This window comes from Pleurodeles waltl, chromosome 2_2 (genome assembly GCF_031143425.1).
Source record: "Pleurodeles waltl isolate 20211129_DDA chromosome 2_2, aPleWal1.hap1.20221129, whole genome shotgun sequence".
NCBI lineage: Eukaryota > Metazoa > Chordata > Amphibia > Caudata > Salamandridae > Pleurodeles > Pleurodeles waltl.
The window spans coordinates 212,031,418-212,058,651 of NC_090439.1; the positions used below are offsets into that span (position 1 = coordinate 212,031,418).

General features: G+C 45.2%; 1 protein-coding gene across 1 annotated transcript in view; it reads left to right on the forward strand.

Annotated features, from left to right (window-relative positions):
* DNAH5 (dynein axonemal heavy chain 5) overlaps window positions 1-27,234 on the forward strand; it is a 4,110,061-nt gene that overhangs the window by 1,887,823 nt on the left and 2,195,004 nt on the right. The window contains exon 25 of the mRNA XM_069219645.1: window positions 9,051-9,269. Within this exon, the coding sequence (XP_069075746.1) occupies window positions 9,051-9,269 (219 nt within the window). The remainder of the gene's footprint in view (window positions 1-9,050; window positions 9,270-27,234) is intronic.

Consider the following 27,234-nt stretch of genomic DNA (forward strand, 5'->3'; position numbering starts at 1 on the left):
GGAGACCGTAGGTCGTTCCACCTCTTCCTGATGTCATCCCTTGTTCTGGGGTGCTATCCCACAGCGTTGACCCTGTCCACGATTCTCCGCCATAGCTCCATCTTCCTTGCAATGGATGTCTGCTGCACCTGTGGTCCATATAGCTGTGGCTCTACCCAGATGATTTCCTCCACCATGACCCTTAGCTGCTCCTCTGAGAACCTGGGGTGTCTTTGTGGTGCCATGGGTGTAGTGTGAGTGGTGTCTGTGAGGGTGTTTGGGTGATGTGTTGGGGTGTGTGCTGTGAGTTGCGTGGATGGTGTATGGGTGATGGTGTTCTGTTGCTCTGGTTGTGTGGGTGCTCTTTGTGTCTCTCTCTCTCTCTGTTGTCAATTTATTTGACTCGTAAAGGGTTGTGGGTAGTGTGTGTGTTTTATACTGGTGTGGGGGCGTGGGGGTGATGTGTGTATGTGTGTCAGATGTGTGTAGTTTGAATTGTCCAATGTAGTAGTGCTTTATTGGTGTGTGTATTTTGAGCATGGATGTATGTAGCGCCAATGGTTTACCACGGTTGAATGTCGACCACAGTGATTTGTGGGTCATAATGTGGCCATAGTTCTGTTGGCGTAACGGTGTGGGTTTTGGTACCGCCAGTTTATCACTGACCTTTGGGCTGGCGGACTTGTGTGTGTGGCTGTATAGTGACGGACTGCTATGTGTGGGTCAAAATATGGGTAGTGGTATACCACCGCAGTATATTGGCGGCAGTCGGTAAGCGGGACTTTCCGCCAATGTCATAATGAGGGCTTATGCATGGAATCCAGAGGGAAAAGAACAAACCAGGAGACTCTCTCAGGGTTCTTCAGTTACAGTCTGTATCCAAAGCATTACAAAAGAATTTCTTTACATATCGCAAGCTCCTTCAAAAAAGTCACCATAAGAGTTGCAGAGATTTAAAAAAAAAATGTCCTCTGGTTCAGTGCACTGACCTTTACTGGGAAAATTGCACATGTCCAGGAATCAAACAATGATGGCATGTTTCTTTTTCTTAGTCTGTAATTGTATGAGGCAAAGAATTGTAGAAGAGGGTCCCCAGCGTTGAAACTGTAGCATTGAACTGGTGGAGTGGAGGTGACAAGAGAGTAGGGAAAGTGGTGGGAGAGGAGCAAACAAGAGAAACTGCATGAAAACAAAAGGGGGAGGCAAGAGGGCGAGAGCAGGGGCCATAGCAAAAAGGACACTCCAGCACAGCAGTAACCAAGTGGTTTTGAGAGGAAGGGACGTGGTGTTTGCAGACCACGTCCCATGGTTTACACTCAAACTATTGAGGCTGCTTGAGATCTTGCGAGATCTCGAGTGTCAGCCATTAGTATGGCAAAAGGAACCCGTCACTAAAATCCTGCATGGAATGCAGGATCGCCACAAGAAATGCCACAAAAGAATGGTGCTTATTGGGTGATTACTCACAGCCTTTCCCCCAAAGGCCAAATAATTGATTTTGGTTTATCAGGATAACGGACAAGGAAATGTTGCACCAAACGGGGAGCATCAACATGGGTTGCAGGTTCACAGGACCTTTTCAGTGGGCAAGTAACCCTTTCAATCCACCAAGTACTGTAATTTCCCACATAGTCTTCTTGAAACCAAAATACGTTGGAGCTTGTATTCTTTGTGACTACACACTACCAAAGGTGGAGGAGGTCGAGTTGGGTGGGTGGAAGATACAGATTTTAGGAGGGAGGTATGGAAAACAGAGTGTACCCGATATTCGCTGGATAATACCAGTTGCATTGTCACAGGAATTATGGCATTATCAGTTTAAAATGGGCCCCCATGTCGGGGTTGATGTTTTTTAGGGCCTCCTAGACACAGACTTCTAGCGGCTAGCTAGACCACATCCCGAATGCAATAGGCTGAGGCAGCACTACGATGTTGGTCTGCTTGTTTTTTCAAGAGTTCTTTGGAGTGTAAGTAAATTCTGTTTGGTTGTAATCCAGGATTGTTGTAAAGTCCTTAGGTGTTCTTCTACTGCATGCATGTTGATTGCAGATGGCAACGTCATAGGCATATATCTATGGTGTCAACCATGATTATAGCGAAAGGGAGAAATACAAGTAGCTGTGTGAACACTGTTATTATATGCAAACTCGGTAATAACTAGAGCCTGTACCCAATCACTGTTCATATAGGAGAAAAAACACATTAAATATTGCCCTATCGTGTGGTAGGTTCTTTCTTTGTGTTCACCCATCTGAGGCTGATAGGCTAAGGATAGATGGCGATCAATTTGGAGAGCTGCACAGATGCCTTGACAAAATCTTGTCACAATTTGTGGAACTTGGTCAGAAATGATCACCATTGGAAGACCATGAAGCCGAACGATATTCTGGATAAATATTGTTACTAATTCCTGGGAAGAAGGAAGTTTGGATAAGGATACGAAGTGAGCCAATGTAGAGAAAAGGTCCACTACCACTAAGATAGTAGTAAGCCTGTTACTTGTAGGAAGGTTAGTAACAATGTCCTTGCTGATGTTCTCCCAAGGCACAGAGAGAACTGGTAAAGGCAAAGGGAGACCAGATGGTGAGGAATGTTGGGAACATCCCACTACTACTTGGTGGGAAGAAACGCCTTTTGTCTCTTCTGAACTAGAAGCGCCCAAAGATAGACAGAAACTCAGCAGGAAGAAAAAACGAGAACAGCGTCACCACTGTTTTAATGCGCACAATGACATCTCCACTCACACTTCCCACATACCCATGGCGGTGCTGACAGCAGCAGGTAGTTTTCGTCAGGCCCAACGGGAAGACCCCAACTTGACAAACGCCTGCCATCATGCGTTAGCCCTGGACGAACCATCAGTAGGTCCCACTTTCTCCATCACCAATGATCTGTTGTGTAGGACCTGTCCTAGCAATCCAAGAAAACCCCCTCAGTTAGTAGTTCCCCAAACTCATAGACAGCAGGTCCTCCATTTGGCTCATGGGGATAGCGGGTAAGGACATCTGGGAAGGGAAAAAACAGAGGCCGCAATACTCCAAAGATTTTATTGGTCAGTCATATACGGGGATATTAGAAAACACTGTCAGAAGTGTCCGAAACGTCAGCTTATCAACCCCTCACCCAACCGATGGCTACCCATAATAGACATTCCATTCACACGGGTGGGTACGGATATTGTGGGACCCATGACTCTATCTGTCAAGGGACACCAATATTTATTGGTACTGGTCGACTATGCGACTAGATACCCTGAGGCCACACCCATTGCCAGCATGAATACGAAAACCATAGCCCAGGCCATGATTGAGTTCTTCTCAAGAGTAGGGTTTCCTAAAGAGATCCTCACTGATCAGGGAACCCTTTTTATGTCCCGCCTTATGGCCGAAATATGTCACACTCTGGAGGTACAACAGACACGTACTTCCGTATATCATCCACAGACGAATGGCTTAGTCGAACGATATAATAAAACCATAAAAACAATATTACGGAAGGTCATCAATGAGTCAGGAAGAGAATGGGAAAAGAAATTACCTTTAGTCCTATATGTCTTGGGTACCCATAGACAATCCGACACTGGGCACAGCCCTTTTGAGTTACTCTTTGGCCGGCAACCACGCACCCTTCTGGAAATGCTAGCTGAACAGTGGGAGGAATCGGAGGAGGAGGTGAAGGATCTCCACACATACACTAAAAACCTCAGAGACAATCTATGGGAAGAGGCCCACAAAACATTAAGAGAGGCACAGACCAAACAGAAAGCCTACTATGACACCCATAGCTCACCCCGAAGCCTAAGGGTGGGAGATAAGGTACTCGTATTATTACCCACCAGTGAAAATAAACTCCTTGCGCGTTGGCAAATTCCCTATACAGTATTAGAAAAAAATCAACCCCACCACCTATAAGATTGAGATACCTCAGGAGACGGGTAGAGAACAAATTCATCATATTAACCTATTAAAAAAATTGAATGAGAGATCTGAGTCCCACTCCTCTTTTTATGCTACTTCTGAAACGGACCAAGACATATCCATATATCAAGGCCCGGATCCCCGTCAGGAGGAGACTCCACTACCCCTGATGAACAGCTCCCTCACCCAAGAACAAACCCAACAACTTCAACGTCTAGTCCGTTCGGGTCTGGACGTATTCTCTAAAGTACCCTGTTGCACCCCGTTGATACAGCACCACATCCGCACCATAGGAACTAAAGTAGCCCGCCAAAGGCCATATAGGATTCCTGAGGCTAAGCGACTGATAGTGGAACGAGAAGTGGAAACATGTTAAACGCTGGTATAATCGAGCCCTCTTCCAGCCCCTGGTGTTCTCTAGTGTTCCTGGTTCCAAAACCTGATGGGAGCCCCAGATTCTGTATTGACTTTAGACAGGTCAACGCATTACCCCATTTTGATTCATATCCCATGCATCGCATTGACGAACTGTTAGAACGGTTAGGACAGGCCACCTTAGATTTGACCAAAAGATATTGGCAGATTCCCCTTAGAGCAGAGGACAGAGATAAAACTGCATTTGATACTCCCTCCGGCCTTTATCAGTTTACAGTCCTGCCGTTTGGTCTTCACGGGGCCCCTGCTACTTTTCAACTCCTCATTGGTATGATTCTTAGACCCTTCCATAAGTATGCGGCTGCATATCTGGATGATATTGTCGTGTATAGTTCCACTTGGGTAGAACATCTTGAACATTTACGTCACATAATACAAGCCCTACGTGAAGCCAAACTAACTGCAAATCCAGATAAATGTAAATTGGGTCATACTGTCATTAAATATCTAGGGTATGTCATAGGGGAAGGGAGGGTTCGACCCCAAGTAGAGAAAATCCAAGCCATTACACAGTTACCACTCCCACAAACCAAGAAAGACATCCAAGCCTTCTTAGGAATGGTAGGATACTACAGTCGCTTTATACCTCAGTTTTCCACACTCGCAGGACCCCTCACAGATTTATTAATCAAAACCAAACCCAATCGTCTGGTCAACCTTTCTGTGGTGGAAAGGCAAAGCTTTGAAACACTCAGGGACCTCCTAAGTTCTGAACCGGTCCTCTGTTGTCCGGACTTCGCCAAACCATTTCTGGTTCAAACAGATGCATCTGATGTGGGACTAGGTGATGTACTGTCGCAGGCAGATGAGGAAGGTTCCTTGCACCCTATTGTATACATCAGCTGAAAGCTGTTGCCTAGGAACGTCACTATCCCACTCTGGAAAAGGAGTGCCTGGCTATCAAATGGGCAATAGAATCCCTGCGTTATTATTTGTCAGGGCAGCCTCTGACCTGGCCTTTGTCATGCCCCTCTGACCTGGCTTGCTCAACATAAAGACACTAATGCTCGTGTTCTCAGATGGTTCCTCTCACTTCAACCTTTCTCCTTCCAGGTCTTGCATGCCCCTGGTTCTCGCATGCTCAATGCTGACTTCCTGTCCCGTTATCCTGCTACGGAGTGGCTCTATCAGCCACATGCTAGGGGAGTGACTGTGATGGACCGCTGCTACAGCAAGCGGACCCGTTGTGCCGAGAGGAAACTGCCACTGCCTCTTCCGACCCGGAAGAGCATGAAGCAACGTCCAATCCCTTTTCACTTCCGGGTGTAGCAGGGCAGGAGCAGCCTTTGCGCGCCTTTCTCAGGCGTAAAAGGGGGGACACTGGGATGGATGCCGGCGGCGGAGAGTCAGGCGTGGAGAAGAGAATCGTTACCAGAGGCGATCAAGGAGAAGGAGGCTTCGTGGCGACTGACTACCAAACCGAAGGCCTGTCTGAAGAGTCTGAGGCACAGGAGGCACCCAGCGCAAGCTCCGGCCACGCTTGAGGGAAAGCTTGGCCACCTCAGGTGCGTGAGTGTACTAAAAGGAGGGGGGGAGAGAAGGGGATGCGAGGACAGCAGCGGGAATCAGGAAGAGCGGATACATTATTTTGTTGTTTTCTTTTTGTGTACTGGGGTTTAAAAGGGAGCGGGTCAATCAAAACAGGAGGGAACTCAGTACATGGTTGCAGGTTATTGACGGGCACCCCAGCCGATTCATGGGACAGGGCAAAGAGGCATTAAAAGGGAGGGGCTGTTCGAGATACAAGGAACAAAGGAAGGAACACGGGCCCAGACAGAAACCCTAAGAGAAGAAGCGCAAGGAAAAAGGTATAAACGGAGGGCAATACTGGATGTAGCTATAGAAAGGAAAACCCAAAGCGCCCCCACAAGAGAAGTAACGAATGAAGAGAGGAACAAAAGAGGAGACCAATAGAACAGGTCACAGGGATGGAGAAGGTGGGACAGACAGATATAGAAAAGGACAGAAAGAGGCAGAAGAAGAGAAAGAGAGAGAAAAGAATAACTATAGGGAAGGAATAGAAACCTAGCTAAGGACCAAACACTTACCCGTATTTCTTTCCTTCTTGTTCCCACATGCGCCTCCTGGGAGCCCTGTAATGAGAAGACGAAGAGAAGAATAAAAGAGACATTCATCATCCATATGAAAAACCTGAACTGTATGAGACATAACTAAAAATCTGATAAAATTCAATATCACATCTGCCACTGACTACTTGCCCTCATTGCACCAACCTGTCACAGGGCCATTTTTATTTTGTGAGACAGAGAGCATGCAAAGAAAGATTATGTAGATTAAGATATATTCTATTTGTTACGTATCTGTTTATAGGTTTCTATTAGCATGTGATCATAAATGGGTTTTCAGTTGTTCATGTAGTAAATCTGAAACTTTATATATGCAGTCTAATTTATTTTTTGGGCTTCCTTGATACTTGTAATAGTATTGTGCTACAAGATATCACTAAGTTTAAAAACCTTATAACTTAATAAGTACTTACTCCACTTACTTGCAGTACCCAAAAAAAGCATCTGTGTACCCTAATATCTAATCCGGCAAAATTTCAGCAAAATCCAGCTGGCCCTTTTCGCACTACATGAAATACAAATGGCTTTGTAAAATGCATTGGATTTCAAGCCCATTTTCGGACCCCCTTTTTTTCTAGGCCTCCTCGTGACCAAACGCTGTGAAACTTTCAGTACTCTGACAATGAAACAGGGAAAGCAGCTCTGCAATGTTTTGCGGACATTTGTTATTAAGGAACTTTTTTTTATAAAAAAGTCCTTTCTCTGGTCACTATATATATATATATATATAGATATATATATATATATATATATTATATATATATATATATATATATTATATATATGTGTGTGTGTGTGTGCATGTATGTATATATATATATATATATATATATATGTATATATATATATCTGTATATATATATGTTACCTAGTGGCGATTGCCACTAGGTAGTTATAGTTATAGTTAGGATCATGTTTAAATAAAATCTGGCCCAGCCCCAGTAACAGCCACCTCCCTAGGGCTTTAATGAAAGAGAATGCACAGGTCTTCGTTCCCCCCCCCACCTCCCCCCTCTCAGCAGCCTCAGGGACAGCCACCTCCCTAGGGCCTTAATGAAATAAAATGCAGGAACCCCCCCCCCCCCCGCAGCCCCGTAGACAGCCACCTCCCTGGGGCCTTAAGGAAATTCAGTGCTGGGAACTGTCCCACCCTTGCAACGCCGGCGACAGCCATATCCCTGGGGCTTGAAACTAAATGGATGCGGGGGCGAGCATCTGGCCCTCCTCCGCTGCCCCAAGAACCACCGGCTCCTCGGGCTATTTATATTGGGGGGAGGAGGGGGGCACGCTCAAGGAACCACTGATGGTCCTGGGGACTGCCACCCCGCATGGCCGGCTCCTGCTTTATCCCGGGGCGCGATTTTTTATCTACCCTAGGGCATGAGTTATAGTTACTGAGATAACTATAACTGGTGAATTTCTAGGGTTTTGTACGAGTAAATTCAGAACCTAACTATAATATCCCTGTAACCTTTGTTTTTTTCAGTGTGGCACTCTGTATTTTTAGTTTAGATAAATAATTATTATAATATAAAATGTCAACTATTGAATTAATTTTGCTTACTTAACATTAGTTCTATTTGGGCTTTGTTGTAAGTCCCACCCTACACTATTTTCGATGGCAATGTTGCTGTATCTCTGAGTGACTAGGAGGGGTGCTAGTTTTGACACCTTTGAGTTTGTAATAACTGTAAAGTGTAGTTTGTGAATACCAATGGGCTTATTCATTTGCGGTTTGTGAGTGGATATTTGTAGTAGCCTGTCCCTCCCCAACCCCCTCCTTAAATGTCCCTAAACATCTCTCAAACTGTATTTGTAAAAGTATTGCCCATTTTCCAGCCACTCCCTCTTGTCCCTGCCACAGTTACTGCTAAATCATAGGTGTTTGTGTGCAGAGATCAGAAAAGAGATTAGAGGCTGAGGTCTCTGCCCTTATGTTAGTGAATAGCATGTTGTGATATGTGACAGCTACTACTATAGTTCTGCTTCACATTCAACAAAATGTATTTTATGTCTAGTTTCCCAGTTCTCAAATAGCACTCATAGATTCAACTAGGTACCTATGGTGCTGGACACCAGCTTCAGCAAATGCAGAAAATTAAAAATAAATTATTCTCGTTAAGAGGCTGAGTTTTGGCTTCATCTGAAATCTTTAAATTAGGAATGACAGACACGGTGATTCAGAGCCAACAATGTAATATGAACGTCTTTACTAGCATTATAAGTATCTAAAAATGTAACTGTGCACCTTCATTCACAAGTGTACTTTTACCACATCTCAAACATCTAATTTTAGATCTCATGCTGCTGAATGCTTCTGGGCGTTCATGACTTCTATTTTGATACACGCTCACAAGCACTGCCTACATCTGAGATCTCTAAATGGGCAACAGTTCTAGATTAGTAGGTGGACGTAGGTTTATTTTTTGCTAAAGATTTTGTTATTTGCTGAAGCAATGAGAATACTTAACATCCTTGCATATCAGTCTAGAAAAAAAACATTGCCTTTAACAATAAGGCTAACTCTGACCTACAAGTATGTGATGCATTTTATGTTTTGAAGTCTTTGATGGTGCTCGAGTACACTATTGCAGAGATCTGAATAGTAGTGGTGTTCCTTTTGCCTTGATAGGAATCGTATGCCATGCTAAATAAGTATGAGCTTCTAGTGGCAAAGGAAGAGACAGAGAAAGTGGACATTCTTCGCTATACTTGGGAGAAACTGCTGGTACGAGCTATAGAAGTGCAGAACGAACTAGTCACTTTGCAGCCCAATTTCAGAGGAGAGCTCATCAGTACAGTACAATCTTTCATTCAAGAGTGTGAAGATTATTATTCTGACTACGACAAGGTAAACATATTAGCCATTATTTTCATTTTTAACTAATTTAACATGCATTGAATCCCATGCATGCAGTAAAATATTTTTATGCCTGGAGCAGACATTTAAACTTGGAGGATATGTTTTCACAGTGCTTATTATCTTTCACCCACATATTGGCTAACAGACCTACTGTATCTAATATGGACTTTACGTTGGCTTTTCACCCATACTTTGCTCATGAGTCAAAAGCATCCTGTCTATCTCACTTCTCTATTCCTGATTTAATGGCTTTCCTCCCCATTCTTGTGTTTTGTGTGGCCAAGGTGCATTTCGATTTTAGTTTTTCTATTGGATGAATGTAGTCTTCAATCGCTGACGTCAGACTGAATATTTTCTCTCCCTCTCTATGTTGCTTTCTGCTCCCTTGCTCCATTCAGCTCCCGCTGTTCACTGAAAAAAATTAAAGACCTTCCCCTCTCCCAGCCTGGATGTACCATGCTCCTTCTACAGCCCATTCCAGGATCAGTCGCTGTCTATCTTAAAATGTTTTGAAACCATTCCAATATGACTGGCCGTGCATTCACACATACATAGTGGCCACCTTGCAATGTGATTTCCTTTAGTTAAAAAAGAATGATCATAAGATGGGCATTGAGTTTGCAGGTTCTCCTTTTGCAGCAATCTTGGAATACTTTTCAAAAGACTAGATAAAAATCATTGCAAGCGATCCATTATGCCTTTACAGGCATACGAGATATCCATCTTGTAATGATTTTTCCTTTACTTTAAGAACAATCATTGCAAGATTGTCGTGGAATGCATGCAGGCTTTTGGCCTAACCATCGTGAAGTGGTTTTCCTTTCATTTAAAGAAAAGCCATTACAAGATGGCCCACCGTTTATTGATGTTATTGTTCATCTTTCTATTATCCTCATAATCTGCTTTTTTTAATGCACTAAGCTGACACAAGGAATAGAGTTCAAGAGTACAAGCCAAATGGAGAAGAAACAGTAGCATCCTAATTTGCTTATAGAAACGGAGGATGACATTTATTTCACAGAGTTATACTGTAGAGCATGTACTGGTTAAAGTACACCTGTCTTTCTTGTAATCATCGCACACTGAGTGACAAAGGGTAACATCCACACAAATCCTAGATGGGCTTTAGAAGTCAAATGGGCTCTCACTGGGACTTCCAGGGAAGCGCAACCATCTGTGCACATCATTCATTTTTAGTGCATGCACAACAGGATGCCTGGGCTGAGAGTGACAAGATGGCCAGGCTTGAAGGACTCTTTGTGGTTGCATTTTATCTTATGAATCAGATTCTGCTAGCTCTTGAATGGATCAGTGGCCTCCTGGGATTGGGTCTCCAAGCCCGAGCTGGGCTTCAGGCATGAGGCTGTGGGGGCCTCATGGCATTCTAAGCTAGAGCTCAGGCTCACCTTTTCACCATGGCAAAGCAGGGGAACTTCCCCTGGATTCCTGGAACCCTGTCCCAGAAACTTTGCCACACAAGCGGGCTCAAGTAGGGGACTCTGGGCTAGGACATCCACCTCAGGGCCAGCCGGAGCCCTAACCTGAGGCCAAGTCAGAGCTTTTTCACTCAGTAGGGCATCCCTCCTAGAGCCTGCAGGACACTATCCTGGGCACTAACAATGGAGCCCAGGAACAGAGACTTCAACCCGTTGGCCAGCTGGGGTTCTGACCCAGGGCTAAGCTAGAGCTTCTTAACCTGGTCAAGAAGTGGAGTCCATCCGGTGCAGCGGAGCCCTCTCCGGGGCATTTTGACAAATGGCAGGCCAGAGAATGGAGCCTTGGAACATGGGCTTCCATTCTCAGGCCAGCCAGGGCTCTGACTTGGGACCTGGTCGGAGCTTCTTAATCTGGCCAAGCAAGGGAGCCCTCCCGGTGGCCGTGTAACCCCACCAGGGTCCCTTAGCGCCATGAGGGGCCAGAGAATGGAGCCCTGGTTCAGAAGTTTCCACCCCTGGGCCAATAGAACCAGGGTCCAGCTACAGCTTCTTAACCTGGCCAAGCAAGTGAGCACTCCTGGCGCCTGCAGTAGCCGGTTCCAGGCATTTTATGACTCAGCAGTACAGAGGATGAAGCCCTTGGGTGGGGGCTTCAGCGTGCAGGCCAGCCAGAGTTCTGGCTTGCATCCCAGTCATAGCTTCCTAACCTGACCAAGCATGTGAGCCTTACTGGTGCCTGAGGGATCCCGTCCTGTGCACTTTACAACATGGCAGGCCAAAGAATAGAGCCCTAGACTGAGAGCTTTCACCCCCGGGTTAGCCACAGCTCTGAATCATGGCCTGGTCAGAGCTTCTTCATCCACCCAAATGGGGGAGCCATGTCCCAGGCTGGTTGGACCCCATCCAGGGCACTTGGGACACAGTGGGACGGCGCATGAACCTCAGGCCCTGGGGCTCTTAACCTGGGGTCCACCAGAGCTTTGACCCTGGTCCTGGCTAGGTTTTTTAAGCCCACTGAAGCAGAAGATCCCTCCCTGGGCACTCTGCGACAAGTTAGTCCAGCACATGGACCTCAGGGAAGCCCACCTCTAGCTGTGGCCTGGGGTCTTGGCAGACCCTTCTCCCCTGCAGGGAGCAGACTGGACATCTTGTTGCTTGTATGGGGCTGCCAGGACCTTTGTATCATCCGGGGAAAGCAACCAGATGGACTGTAGGTCACCGCCACCCTTGTTCTACTACTTCAGAGGAGTTTAACTACCTATTCTTGAAGAGTGCGGCCACCGAATGACAGGGCGATGTTTGCGGCATCCTGGATCCTTGACTTGGCTTCAAGCTTAAAATTAGCTCTGATTGGGACTTACAGGGCATCTCTGAAATCTGAACACTGAGTCAAGGCTGGAAATTATGTGTTTTGTTTGTTTGAGTACAAAACGTCTCTAGTAGCTTTGGCATGGCACATCTTACCCCACCCATGTGGGTGCGGTAAAATATCCAAGCGTAATTTCACACACCCTTAATTATAATTTCTCACTGCCCTAGAATTTCTGAAATTTTCTGGTCTACTGAATTAGTTCAACCACACAGCTAAATAGTTTAACTGCTAATTTAGTTATTAATTTTGACATGAGTATTGTGGCATGAGAAGTACCAGTGTGTACACTGACAGTACTTCTGGGAATCCTAAACATCTAAGTGAACAGGATAACCAGCAGTTATCTTTTACTATTGAGAACTCGGTCCCCCAGCAGAAAAATCAGTGCAACTTTGAAAAGCAGCATAACAATCAGTTTAACTAAGAGTTAGTCATTATGAGCTGTAAGCTCCGTCTCAAACGTATATGGTGATAGACGTATCTCAAGCTACTAAGAATTAATGTGTTTTTTTCAGTAATATCAATAAAAAGTGATAAATGCTGCGGAATTGTCCCACGATACACAGGGAATTTTCAAACCCCTAAATTCTTCAAAAGCCGTATTTGCAGCAATCAATGAGTTAAAATGAAGAATAATGTGGTATTCTATGTAATCTCATGATTATTGCGGACACTCAGTTAGTAGAACGTTGACATGAAGCATTTTGAATATGGAGAAAGTAGTTGGATGCCAGGCTTTTATCTGTGAAGGATTCATTGCGGTCTCTGTGTCCTCTTGTGTGAATAAATCACTTTCAAGATGTCAAGCTCCTAACTTCATTACTACACATTAATGGTGGCAATATGGCACAACTCCACAGAGATTGCTACTATGAGTGACCCATGCATTAGCATCTTTAAAAAAAATACTTTGATTGTTTAACACAATCATAAAAGCAAATAAATATACACATAGCACCAATCAACTTCCTCTTAACAATAAATAGATAAAGTATATAGCATTATATCATGAAATTCACAAAGAATGTTCAAGATCAATAATTCATTAAAAACAATAAAACTAGGTGAGAAGCGATGTTGTCAAATATATATATATTTTTTTCAATAATAAACTAATAAAGTTACTAAAATCATTCTACATAGAAGCCGCCTCAGTTTTGCCTAAAGGTGCGATCTAGCCTTCATGACTGCACACAAGAAAATAGATAAACCATTGCAAATTTGAACTGATGGAAGAGTCAGCAGATAGAGAAAAGCAGGGCGGCTCTGTTTGATTTGCAGGGATTTTAAAAATGGTATCACAAACACTTTCCTTAAATCGGAATATAATGTGCAAAATAGGACTATATGCATTGTACTTTGGGGTGACACCGAGTCACAGGGATATTTCACCAGTACTGGACTCCAATCATTGGTAAGCAGAAAACTAAACACTCAATGGAATATCTCTTATCTTAGGCGTGTGAGGACATAACAGTGCCTCGGATTCAATACATATTTCAGGTATGGTTCCATACCATCCGATTGCTGCATCAAAAAAATTCTCCTCACACTAGATTTCGTTGACTCAGTAGCCCACCTCCGATCAGCCAGATAAGTAAGACACATTTCTTTCAAGGCTTTCTTAGAGAGTGTATCCATCTTTTCTGGTGTAAAGTAGTACTCAGGGTAGCCCAAGTCCCTGAAGAAGTTCTTTATATACTCCATCCAGGGGATTAGCAACGAGTGGCTTAGTGCTTGGGCATCCTCTATGATAGCCCTATTCAGAGTTGCAAATTTGGAGGTCCACACTTTGTACCAGAGTAAAATTAGTTGCACTCTTATTAGATCTATAATGTATGTTACCCCCAAATCTGAATGGCACGCCAAGGTTGAGGTGGATTTTGGCACGCTTAAAATGGACTTTAGGAAATCATTTTCTACTATCTGTAAAGCATTACATTTCCTATGTCCCCATAGACTTGCCCCGTACAGTGCAACAGAGACACATTTTGCCATATCATCATATCTTTTGGGGTAGCCCTTCCAACTTTTATAGAATTTTTTTTATAGCCATAATGGTTTTTGCAAAGTGTAGTTTCCTGGAAGACTCTGCAAATGACCCACTTCCAGGAGTATTCCTGTGACTGCTGCTAAGGTGGTGAAAGCCTTATTCAAACAATTTATAATTAGCCACACTCCCACGCTAAATGTAGATAGAAGGGCACCTCTGCATGACACCTGAGGTAGGAAGGTGACATCCGGGGTATATCTTACTTAGGACTACCATTGTCAGATACGTATCATGGAGCAAGTTAAATTGTATCAGCTTGAATCCTTCGTTACCTAAGACTTCTTGCACCTGAGTGCAGGCAATTGCCCCGATCCTATCAGTTAGCTGATCTTCAATATCTGTTTTTCTTGCAGATCTACCTTTGGTCGCCTTTTTGAGGCTATGATTTGCAGTGCTCCATTAATGTCTTTTATTGCTTGATGGGATGCACCCAGTTGCAAAACTGAGTCAAGCATCCTGGTAGGTGCCAAAGCAGATGGTACCCCAGTCCAGATCCCCCTTGTGTTCTTACAAGTTTGACAAGTTTGGCATATTACAGGAAGTGTCGAAGTCCCGCCCCAAAAGCTTCCTATGCCTCTAGAAAAGAGAAGAAGTGTTTCCCCAGGGATATACATTACCCTTTTGGCCACCAGGACATACTCATTACCTCATCCTTGCATTTAAAATTAAAATGTGCATGAACCACAGGGTTATCTCCCAAGTAAAGGGCAGCCTCTACAGAACACTCTTCATGTTCAGTACCCATACAATTTGAGTCTGTCTCACAATGTTCGGGTGCACTTTTGGGACACTGCTGTCCCTCATGAGAAACTCCAAAAGGGAGTCCTCCCCAAAAATGTGCCCTCCAATTATCTTCTTCTGTTACAGATTTGCCCGTATGCTGAATGTTCGATGCATAATAGTAGGTATGGGAGCACTTGGTGACTCACCTCCACGTCTTGTTTCAGTAGCACAAGAGTCACCCTACTTCTCTTCCCTGCCCAAACCAAGGAAACCTATAAACTATCCAATGTTTTGAATGTGGATAAAAAGAGATTGCAGAGGAAGTTTTGCAGTACATTCTGGCAGCGTGGGAGAGCCACCATTTATACAACTGCCACTGAACCCAGGACAGACAATGCAAGAGAGGTCCAGAACCCAAGCGAAGTCCAAAGGCCCTTCAACACCTGCACCATATTGTAGTCGTGCTTTTTTGTATGGGCAACAATCATACCTAAATATCAAAAGTTTTCTGTTTCCCATCTAAATCCCAAGTCCGGTAAATCAGTTAGGGGTTGAGATGACAGGGAGGGGCCCCAGTAGAAATTGGAGGCTTTTTTGGGTTATCCAGTCGCAAGACCGAGACCACTCTAAAACTCTCCAAATTGAACACCAGGTGAGGCACAGATGCTTCAGGGAGCTGCAGGTAAAATAATGCAGAATCAGCATAGAGGGAGACTAGTCGTTTTTCTATCTCCAACATGAGCCAGATTGCCAGGGCTCTACTGCCAAGGCAAACTATAATGGCTAGAGAGAGGGCAACCCTGTTGATTTCCCCTCTCAATCCTCCAACTGTCCAAAACAAGTTTTCCCGTGTGCACTCTGACAGTAGGTTTGTTTTGAATACAGTAGATTCACCCATTTACAAAAACTCAGTCGGGAGCCCATGCATCTGAGAACATCCGGGAGGTATGCCCAGTTGAGGGTGTCAAAGGCCTTTTTCTAGTTCAACGGCTTCTAGAGCTATCATCTCTTTCCTATTTGCTATGTACTAAAGTATGGGTGTCAATTGCCATATGTTTATTGCCGTGTTACAGCCTGGAACTAAGCTGCAGTGGTCTTTGTGCACTAAGCCTCCAATTACCCGGCTCAGTCCAGTGGCTAAATCCTTAGATTGTATTGTGTGTGTCCAAATTAATCATAGTCTGATGGCAACGAGGAGGGGTCCATGGGCCCTCCTCCCACTTCAACCTTAAAAATATGACACCCTCCTGCATATTAGAGAGCATGATGCCACATTGGAGGGCTTTTCTGAGAGTCTACAGTAATTTTTCCATAAACTAGGGGGTGAAAGCCTGATAAATTCAACAGGGAGCCCATCACTTCCGTGCTCTTTGCTCTTCTGCACCAACTGTAGTGCTTCCCTCAGCTCCTCCAGTGTAAGGACCCCCTCTGGCTCCTTCCTATGGGGTCGCTGAGCTTCAGTAAAAGAATGGAATTGTGAAAGTGGGTGATTAGAGGATACCTGGTCTCGACTGCAAGTGCTCTGACAGTATTCTGTTTATAGCTACCTGTGTTATGACCAACTTTCCGTCAGGAGGGCAGGGCTCCAATATTGGAGGTTGCTGATGTGCCTTGGCATTCAGCAAGGCCAGTAGTTTACTCAGCTTGTCCCCCTTACTGTAGAGATGCTGATGATGATCTCTCAGCGTTTATTTGTCCAGCCTGTCTAAAGTGTCTCCTAGCTCTCTCTTTTAATCGTCAGCAGTGCTGCATTCTAATTGGTAGAATTAGGAGATCTGAGCTGTACCTCCACTAGCCTCTCCTCCTGAGCCTTCAAATCATTTTGTAGGTATCCTTGGACCTCAAATTAAACTTACACACTACCCCTGAACTACTGCCTTCATCGCCTCCCATTCATTCCCTGAGTATCTTTGGCATCCTACTTACCCTCAAAGAAGCACGTAATGGGATTACCTCTAGTATATACAGCAGTGGGATCTGTGAGTATCCATGCTGGAGGTCCATGTTGAAAGTCTCTGTGAGTTAAGCGCTCTACAGCCCCCTCGTCCCAGGGTATGTTCCAGCAATAACAGGGAGTGGACGAACATGAACCTATCTAAGTACTGGGTCGATTGCACCTCTGAAGTAGCCAAGCCTGTGACCAATATGCATCCAACCTACTATTTGTTTTATAAGTCGGTGAGCGACAGGAATACTTTTTGGCCACAGGGTGAAATTCCTGCAGATATCACCAAACTCCATGTTGTCCATCACCTCTAGGCGTATCCATGTCATGGACTTTGTGCCCTGTCTCAGCAGCAATCTGTCTAGCATGCCCCCCCAGGATGCAGTTTAAATCCCCCACCCATAATATCGGAGTGTTAACATAGTCAGCAAGGAAGTCCTGAATCTTGGGTTAAAACAGCTTATAGTCAATTTTAGGGGCATAACCATTAAGTGTGTTTCTTTCCCTCTCATCTAACGTGCCACAGAATAGGAAATAACACCCCTCAATATCTGCCTCCAAGTAATTCAGTTGAAAGGACACTCCAGGTGCCACCCAAATAGACACGTTCATGACCTAGGCCGAGTAGGTAGATGAGTGGAGTTGTTTACACCATGTCTTTCTCAGCCCGTTTGAAAACCTCCAAATCAGTGAGATGGGTCTCCTGCTTACAGGCTCTGTTCATTTTATAACGCTTTAAAAAGGAGAGCACCATATATTTTTTAGTGTAAGCACAGATGCCTCTGACATGTGGTGTGTGCCCAAGTGTATATTGAGTATTCTTTGGGAGTGACTGAGAAACCACTCCCCTGACACCAGGGGAGAGCATAAGAGGACCATGGCTGCACACCCAGGTTACAATGCTTGATACCCAATGTCATGTGTTACTGCATTATGGATCTCTGAGTGAAAAGAAATCCCTGCACCAAAAACTGTCCCCCCTATGCCAGGTAAACATTGCTTAACATCTTACATGAAGTGCCTGCCCAATAGCTGTGATCAGCTTGTGACCGATGAAGGGGCTTCCCTATGCCCTCAGCTCGAATTGTATCTATAAAACGTGTAAGTAACTTAGCATCTAACTAAATTTGAGAGAGAAAAATGCAGGAGTATCGATGTGACTCCTAAGAAAGCCAATGACTCCACCCCCCCAGTCTAAGCAAACCCTCTCCATCTGTAAACCTTTCTCAGCCAGAGACCCCACCAGCATTGTGAACCACTCACCAGAACCCTGAATTTTGTTGTTGTGCAGTTAGAAAGCTTACAGTCCAATCCATGAAAATAGCCCTTCCAAGCAGCAAACATATCAACCTCATGCCCCTGTATTTCCTGAGACCAGTCTTGTTTCAGTCTGGAGGCTGAATCAGCACTTTTTTGAGTTCACCCTCACCCTCAATATGTCATCTACATTAACCACCAGCCTTTCTGAGCACCTCTGTTCCGAAAGCCACATTGACACGAGCAGAAATCAGGTGGTTGCCATATTTTTACATGTGAAGGCTGCATTGTGGTCTCTGTGTCATCCTGTGTGAATAAATCACTTTGAAGACTTCTGGATCTTGACTTCATTACTAGCAATAATTTCTAAATAACAAGGGGCCCAATGTACGATGCCATTTTGCAGTCGCAAAAGGTGAAAATCGCAGTTTGTCACCGCAAAAAAGTCAGGTATGATATACCATCCCTGTTTTGCGAGTTGGTACGTAGTTACTGACTTGCAAAATAGGGATTGCGAATTGCAATTAGGAAGGAGCATCCCAAAGACGTCCCTTTCTACTTGCGAGTCTCAGTGGTATGTATGATTGTTTTGTGACAGTGAATGAACTCACAAAACAATAGCAATTAACACCAATTTCAAATTGATGTTAACCCATTTGCAATCAGGAACAGTTCCCGACTGTACTTTGTGAATGCATGCAAAAGTATTTTTTCAGAGCAGGCAGTGGTCCCATGAACCACTTAATACTTTGAAAAAATGAACAGAAAACTTTCCATTTTTGTTTTTGAAATGCAATGCATCCTGTTTTCCTTCAGGGAAAACGGTCTGCATTAAAAATTTTTTAAAAAAGTCAGCTTTATTGAAAAGCAGTCACAGACATGATGGTCTGCTGAGCCCAGCAGGCCACCATCCCTGTGAGTGTGGCCATTCCCAATAGAGGCGCAAATTGCAAGCTACCTCATGAATATTCGCAATTAGAGACTCGCAAAATGAAATGGCCGTACATCTGGCCCAAGGTTCAGTAGCTAAACGCAGTCATTAGGCTCATTTATTTCACAAAATAAATCTTCTAATTAAAGGTCATCTAGATTCTAGTTCTGAACAGGTTATTGCAACAGAATGCAATCCTCATGTGCCCCCCAGTTATGACACAGGAGTGTTCAGTCGGTTTACTTTACTAAACAATGATGGGTGTCGCTGCACTTATAAAGACCAGCAGGTTCTCTGATTCAGTCACAGTTATTATACATGCCAGTTTACATAAAATACCCCTTCTTCAAAACGTGTACCTTCCTTCAGGCAATTATTAATTTATCTCTGACTTCGGGCTGTGTCCCAGAGGAACTAAAAAAAAAACACATAATCAAACTCTCCTAAAAATAAAACGAAACAACATTGAATCCCGACTGCATTGACAATTTCAGATCAATTTCACAATTAGCATAGTTGGCTAAAAAACAACTAATGGCATAGCCAATAGGTCTCACCTTTGGGGCTGTATAAGTGTCTAGCCATACTGCAGGTTATCCTGGGTGCTGTGCCACCAGGGATTCAATAGCTATACAATTACTACATACTGGTACTTGCAGTCAGATTCAGGAATACATGTTTGCTTGATGAACGGAACGGAAAGTGTATTAATCGAAGTGCACAGTTTTGCAGTATTTTGCATAGGACACTCTCCTGGTCCTGAGCCGTGCAACGAGGTAGTCCCTGGGAAGGAGCAGCAAGAGGAGGGTTGCAGGGGCGGTTTGGGATTGTTTAAGAGTTTAAAAGAGCAACGGGAGAGCAGTACATTATGCATCACACTTCAAATGCATAAGTTGCCCACTCGGGATTCAACGCATGCAACAAAACGTACAGCAGTCACTGGCAAGCCAATCCTCCTTGCATGTGCGAACATCGAAAGTAGAAGCATCATTGAAATAACGCCATCTGCACTTAATATCATTAGCTACCTGTCTGTTGAAAGCCAGGAATGCTATGTTAAAACCTATTCACGAAGACCGTGCCTATTCTACCCTGCAGTGTGTGCTGGCGCCAACAGCAACACAAGGGGAAAATCCATTACTAGTGCAGCTGCGGATGGAAAAAGGTAAACCATAGCGAACAGCTGAAAGTATTAAAGTATTGGACCTGCTCACATGTGCCTAGCAAGAACGGCTGAATGCCCAGCAAAGCACTTGACTACAGCAGCTACCTCCTCAGATGACACCCCAAATTTCTTATTGCAAACATTATTGTGATCGAGGGTGGAGCAGCAGAAACCATATTGCCAGGGCTACAGTGGCTCTAAACGAAGCGATTATTGGACTCTCTTGATAGCACGTGGACTTCGAGGCCGACATTGCAGGGAATGGGCAGCCGAGCATTAAACTTAGCACGTGGTATTCAGGATTGTAAAAGAGACAGCCTCAGTGTATTCATACGGACTAAACATTTTAGCTTCAATAGAAAACAAGAGTGCGCAGGATATTGTAAACCATCATGAACTGCGCTAGTCCTGAAGTGGAGGTGAAAGCTAAGTCAGCGGAAATGTTTTGCTTTTATCCCCCAAGTCAAAGAAGTCCCCAGAACAAGTCCCCCTGTGGCATAATGAGTCCTGCAACAAGTGCAATAATGTGCGTGTTTCCATATGGCCACCTAATCAGACTGACCTCAAGTGCATACAAAGTCAATAACATTAAATTAAGGGGCAACCATTCAAAGATGGCAGCTGATGTTACTGAGTCCTATTCCTTACATGAAAGCTTTTGACCCAGACTTGGTCACCTGTAGCCGCTACACTTGTTCCTGGACCAGGAAGCTAAAACTCCCAAAAAACATCTGTAATTGGAATGACTACCACAGAACTACTGCTGAGCCCACTTCATCCCAAGCTATAGTGCTCTACCTACCACGATGGACCAAATTCAGGCACCCACAGCAATAGCGTATGTAAAGTTTAGGATGGCCTCTGACTTCACACCCCCAAACATTATTAATAAAGGGAAGCCTCCCAACGAAACATGGACACCCACAGAAGCTAAATGTTTCCTGGGGCAGGTATGTCAGAGCCCCCAAAATATCCTGTTCGATGGTGAAAACCCCTCCAGAACTTTGGTGGTGTGCCCACAAGGTCTAGATTGACGGGCCGCTTATGGATGGCCCAAATTATAAGGATACACAAACTGCAACTGCAGAACTCTGTCCAACTGAGATTTGCAATAACAGAAGACCATATTGCCAGAGTGGAACAGAGGTAAGCCCGACTGCAGGGAGTAATGCAAATTACCAAAGGTCAATCAGGTGCCATAATTAGAGAAACCAGTACAAAAATAAACCCTACTGGTGCTGTAATGCATAAAACAGTAGGACAGCAGAGACAGACATCGGTAACAATCAACTGAAAGTATGTGTCAAAATAAAGCAGTGCCCTTCCTCCCGCTAGAGCGAACAGTGAAACAGTTAGCTGAGCCTGACCAATAAATACTTTAAGGAGAGGTGGACACCAAAAATGGAATTATATCCATGTCTGCCAGCTCACCTCCTAACATACAAGAACCCTATTCTGCCGAGCAGAAAAAAAGAAAGATGCGCGGCTGCCATGCTAATTGATAAGACTCTAAAATTTGGACTACATATAGATGCTGAATAACCATAAATACACAACTGCTTGCTAGCAGAACAAGCTTTCATTCCCTGCTTGCTTCAGAGTTCACTAATAGCATTATCGTCAGTGTAGGAATGTTTCTAAGTTCAATAAAAAAAAAATATTACTTTTAACATCCTCTGAATGCAGATATGAACTGATGTATTAGGGTGAATCGCTTCCCCATGTCAAAAAAATGCACTTTTTGAATTTTCAAGATACTTTTTCATATTAGTACATGATGTTTGTTACATATCTGTAGTACAGCGCTGGACGCACCTGCACCACCCAAATTGTCTGCCAACCAGTCTTAGACAACAGGCTGTACAGAGCTAAATGCACCCTACCTTCCAATATGGCTGCAGAGTATTCCTCTGTCATATATCGACCACCTACACACCAGGCACATAGGAGAGCCACATTGGGGCTGTGATTGACATAAAAAAAGGGACAAATAGACCCCTTATGTTGTTGGAGAAGGACCAGCTGAGGTACTATGCATGCAGTGTTGCCAGATTGGGCGATTTCCCGCACAAGTGGGTGATATTTTTCCCATTTGTGCGGGAAAAGACCTAATTGTTGGGTGCTAATTACCCCGTTATGTGGAAAGTTGTTTGTGGACACGGTGCCACAGCAGAGGACATGCACTCACCAGTCTCGCCTCCAGGCAGCCAGCCACACAAACGTCACCCAGCGAGTCAGCGACGCCCATGCGGTCCGCGGCCCACCATGTCATCACCACCACCATCACTACCACCACCTGCCCCCCACATGAGAATATATTAAATGTACTCAGTCACATGATCCATGCTGCAGTTAGTGACTGAGTGAGCGGCTGGCAGAGGGGGGCAGGACGCGGCTGCCCCTGCTGATTTGACAGTGTGGGCTGTCAGTCAGTGGAATGCAGAGGTTTGTGGAAAATGGTTGGATACAAATTATTTATGTACAACACGTGCAGCACAGTAGCAGGCGGCAGCAGCCAGCAGCACGTGTGTGGCTGGCTGTAATTGAACTGCTGATGAAGATCATTCATGTAATCATGTTGCTAATTGGTAATGCGTCCGGACCGCATGCTGTCCATCCTTAATGGCTGTGGTGTTGGGGGCAGAGGACCGTCAAATTAGTAGTGTGTGAAAGCTCTAACAATTGATGGCCTGCCAAAAATTATTGGCCGGCCCCCGCAGTGCAGTTTAAAAGCTGCAATAGTGTGCAAGGGGGCCCTCTCCTCTCTTGTGCGCGGCTGTGCTTGGCGCTCGCCGAGTTGCCGACTTGTGTGTGCCTGTGCCCTTTCCAGCCTCAGAGTGAGAGATTGGGGCCCAGGAGACTCCCCTCCTACTGTTGTATGGCCACCACGGCCCCAGGCCAAGTGCCAACTCAAACAACCTGCTGTTTGCCCCCCCTTCCACCAACACTGACATGCAGTCAGTGCGCAGTGGAAGACAATGTAGGGTAGGTGTGCTGCAATTTAATTCCTGATTTCCCGTAGTTAAATGGTCGCCCGTAAGTTGATGTCATTTGATTGCGGTGTCACTCTCATCGTCACTCTAGTTTTTTGCTGGCTCGCAGTCCCGAAGTCATCGAAGTGGTGTGGGCGGGTGGAGGGGATTTATCATAAAAAATGTGGCATAACAACTGGTTAATCTGCTTTGGTTCGGATGGAATCAGTGCTGTATTTGTCAATATAAATGTGCCATAAGCCCTCCTCTTAAACACGTGGAAACCATACGGAAAACATGGAACCTCTTATGTTTTCAGTAGCTGGCCGGTGCGCTCGAGGAGGGCTAAACACCCAAAAAGGCATGACGCATGCATGCCTTTCACTAATAAAATCAAACAAATTTTTAAAGGCAAGCCCACAAACCAACCAAACTGATGGACGTGACATGGGCGTGGTTAAAAGCCCACAGAGAGATTACAACAGGGACAGATTGCTTTGCTCGTTCAACCCTAAAAATGTCCAGATAAAAAGGGAGCATTTAAGACCAGCACAACAAAGAATGAATGGCAAGAATGGGCATGTTTAAAAGCCCACAGATAGAATACAACATGTCATGCAGACAGCTCTGCGCGCTGCCAAGCTCAACCTCAAAAGTGACATGTGTAGTGATGTCAGAAAGCATGCAGACGTCTCCTGAGCCACTGTATGTTTCCATGATACCGGTAGCTCATGTTCTAAAATGGAATATGTCCTTCATTGACAGTTTCCACTTTCAGAATGGATACCACTCCTTTTAGGGTGTGTAAGGAAATGCCTCCTTGGCATGGTTACCCCTGACTTTTTGCCTTTGCTGATGCCAAGTTATGATTTGAAAGTGTGCTGAGGCCAGCTAACCAGGCCCCAGCACCAGTGTTCTTTCCTTAAAACTGTACCTTTGACTCCACAATTGGCACACCCTGGCATCCAGGTAAGTCCCTTGTAACTGGTACCCCTGGTACCAAGGGCCCTGATGCCAGGGAAGGTCTCTAAGGACTGCAGCATGTCTTATGCCACCCTGGGGACCCCTTACTCAGCACAGACACACTGCTTGCCAGCTTGTGTGTGCTGGTGGGGAGAAAATGACTAAGTCGACATGGCACTCCCATCAGGGTGCCATGCCAACCTCACACTGCCTATGGCATAGATAAGTCACCCCTCTAGCAGGCCTTACAGCCCTAAGGCAGGGTGCACTATACCACAGGTGAGGGCATAGGTGCATGAGCACTATGCCCCTACAGTGTCTAAGCAAAACCTTAAACATTGTAAGTGCAGGGTAGCCATAAGAGTATATGGTCTGGGAGTCTGTCATACAAGAACTCCACAGCACCACAATGGCTACACTGAAAACTGGGAAGTTTGGTATCAAACTTCCCAGCACAATAAATGCACACTGATGCCAGTGTACATTTTATTGTGAAATACACCCAGAGGGCATCTCAGAGATGCCCCCTGAAAACATACCGACTTCCAGTGTGGGCTGACTAGTTTTGCCAGCCTGCCACACACCAGACATGTTGCTGGCCACATGGGGAGAGTGCCTTTGTCACTCTGTGGCCCGGAACCAAGCCTGTACTGGGTGGAGGTGCTTCTCACCTCCCCCTGCAGGAACTGTAACACCTGGCGGTGAGCCTCAAAGGCTCACCCCCTTTGTTACAGCGCCACAGGGCATCCCAGCTAGTGGAGATGCCCCCCTCCTCCGGCCACGGCCCCACTTTTGGCGGCAAGGCCGGAGGAGATAATGAGAAAAACAAGGAGGAGTCACTGGCCAGTCAGGACAACCCCTAAGGTGTCCTTAGCTGAGGTGACTCTGACTTTTAGAAATCCTCCATCTTGCAGATGGAGGATTCCCCCAATAGGATTAGGGATGTGCCCCCCTCCCCTACCGGCCTGTCTCCCCACTTCAAGAAAAACTGCAACAGCAACGCGTCCCCCAGGGTCCAGCGACCTCTGAAGCCTCAGAGGAATACCCTGTATCTAAAAGGACAAAGAACTCCCAAGGACAGCGGCCCTGTTCCACTAAGACTGCAACTTTGCAACAAAGAAGCAACTTTTAAAGACCACACGTTTCCCGCCGGAAGCGTGAGACTTTCCACTCTGCACCCGACGCCACTGGCTCGACCTGCGGAAAACCAACTCTACAGGGAGGACTCCCCGGTGACTGCGAGCCCGTGACTAGCCAGAGTTGACCCCCGTGAGCCCCCACAGCGACGCCTGCTGAGGGAATCCAGAGGCTCCCCCTGACCGCGACTGCCTGCTTCAAGGAACCAGACGCCTGGAAAACACACTGCACCCGCAGCCCCAGGACCTGAAGTAACCTAACTCCAGTGCAGGAGCGGCCCCCAGGCGGCCCTCTTCCTAGTCCAGGTGTCGGCTACCCCGAGGAGCCCCCCCTTTGCATGCCTGCTTCACTGAAGAGACCCCTGGGTCACCCCATTGAAACCTATTGCAAACCCGACGCCTGTATGCACTCTGCTCCCGGCCGCCCCTGTGCCTCTGAGGGTGTACTTTTTGTGCCTGCTTGTGTCCCCCCCGGTGCCCTACAAAACCCCCCTCGTCTGCCCTCCGAAGTCGCGGGTACTTACCTGCTGGCAGACTGGGACCGGGGCACCCCTATTTCCATTGAAGCCTATGTGTTTTGGGCACCACTTTGACCTCTGCACCTGACCGGCCCTGAGCTGCTGGTGTGGTAACTTTGAGGTAGCCTTGAACCCCCAACAGTGGGCTACCTTGGACCCAACTTTGAACCCTGTAAGTGCTTTACTTACCTGTGAACTTAACAAATACTTACCTCCCCCAGGAACTGTTGATTTTTGCAGTGTGTCCATTTTTAAAATAGCTTATTGCCATTTTTGCCAAAACTGTACATACTATTGTGATAATTCAAATGTCCTAAGATACCTGAGTGAAATACCTTTCATTTAAAGTATTGTTTGTAAATCTTGAACCTGTGGTTCTTAAAATAAACTAAGAAAATATATTTTTCTATATAAAAGCCTATTGGCCTGGAATTGTCTTTGAGTGTGTGTTCCTCATTTATTGCCTGTGTGTGTACAACAAATGCTTAACACTACCCTCTGATAAGCCTACTGCTCTACCACACTACCAAAAAAAAGAGCATTCAAATTATCTCTTTTTGCCACTATCTTACCTCTAAGGGGAACCCTTGGACTCTGTGCATGCTATTTCTTACTTTGAAATAGTACATACAGAGCCAACTTCCTACAGGGTGGATCTTCTATGAATAGTTCATGACTACAATAGTGGTCATGGCAGGGAGAGACACCCCTTTCCAATTCTATGGCGTAATAGTGTGGACACAGTGAGTCGCAAACCATTGCAGCTCGTTAATGTACCTTTAATACATTGCTATTATGGGGTTTGTACTCGTAAAGAATGCAATTTTGCACACGGCGGCTTTCCAAATGGAATATCCCTTAGTATTCTAGGCTGTTTGCTTCACTTTTCATAGTTATGTATTGCATCCTCTAAAATTCCAGTAGATGGCGATGCGACCTTTAAAGTAAATTTCACTGGAAATTGACCGTGATCTAAACCCCTGTCCAAAGGAATACATTTTTGCAAGATTGTGAAGAAATACTACAAAGCACCCGGGAGCACGCGTTTGAAAAGGTTCACATCGATTGATCTTTCCGTTAGCAATTATTCTATTTCTCATGTTAAAATCATTAACATTACCATGCTCCCTGCACAATCAGATGCATGTTAGACATCATCTAAGATAGTCCGGGCTTACGCAGTGATCGGTTTCAGCAGGGAGCAGCGTTAGAATGCCAAAACCAGATTGTTGTGTCTTTTTTAAAATATATATTTTACTTTATTATATAAGCTGCTTGACTTCACTGCACAAAAACAGAAAACCTAGATCTAATCGGAGCAAGAAAACAAGCATTTGGAATGCAATATTCTCGTGTTTGCTCGACTTAGAGCTCATAGCGTTGTATATAACTGACTGGACTTTTATTGCCGGACAGACTGAAAATAACAAAAGGAAGAGAGCGAGGGTGAGCTGGCCCTGGAAAAGCTCCCCTCTGCTGTGG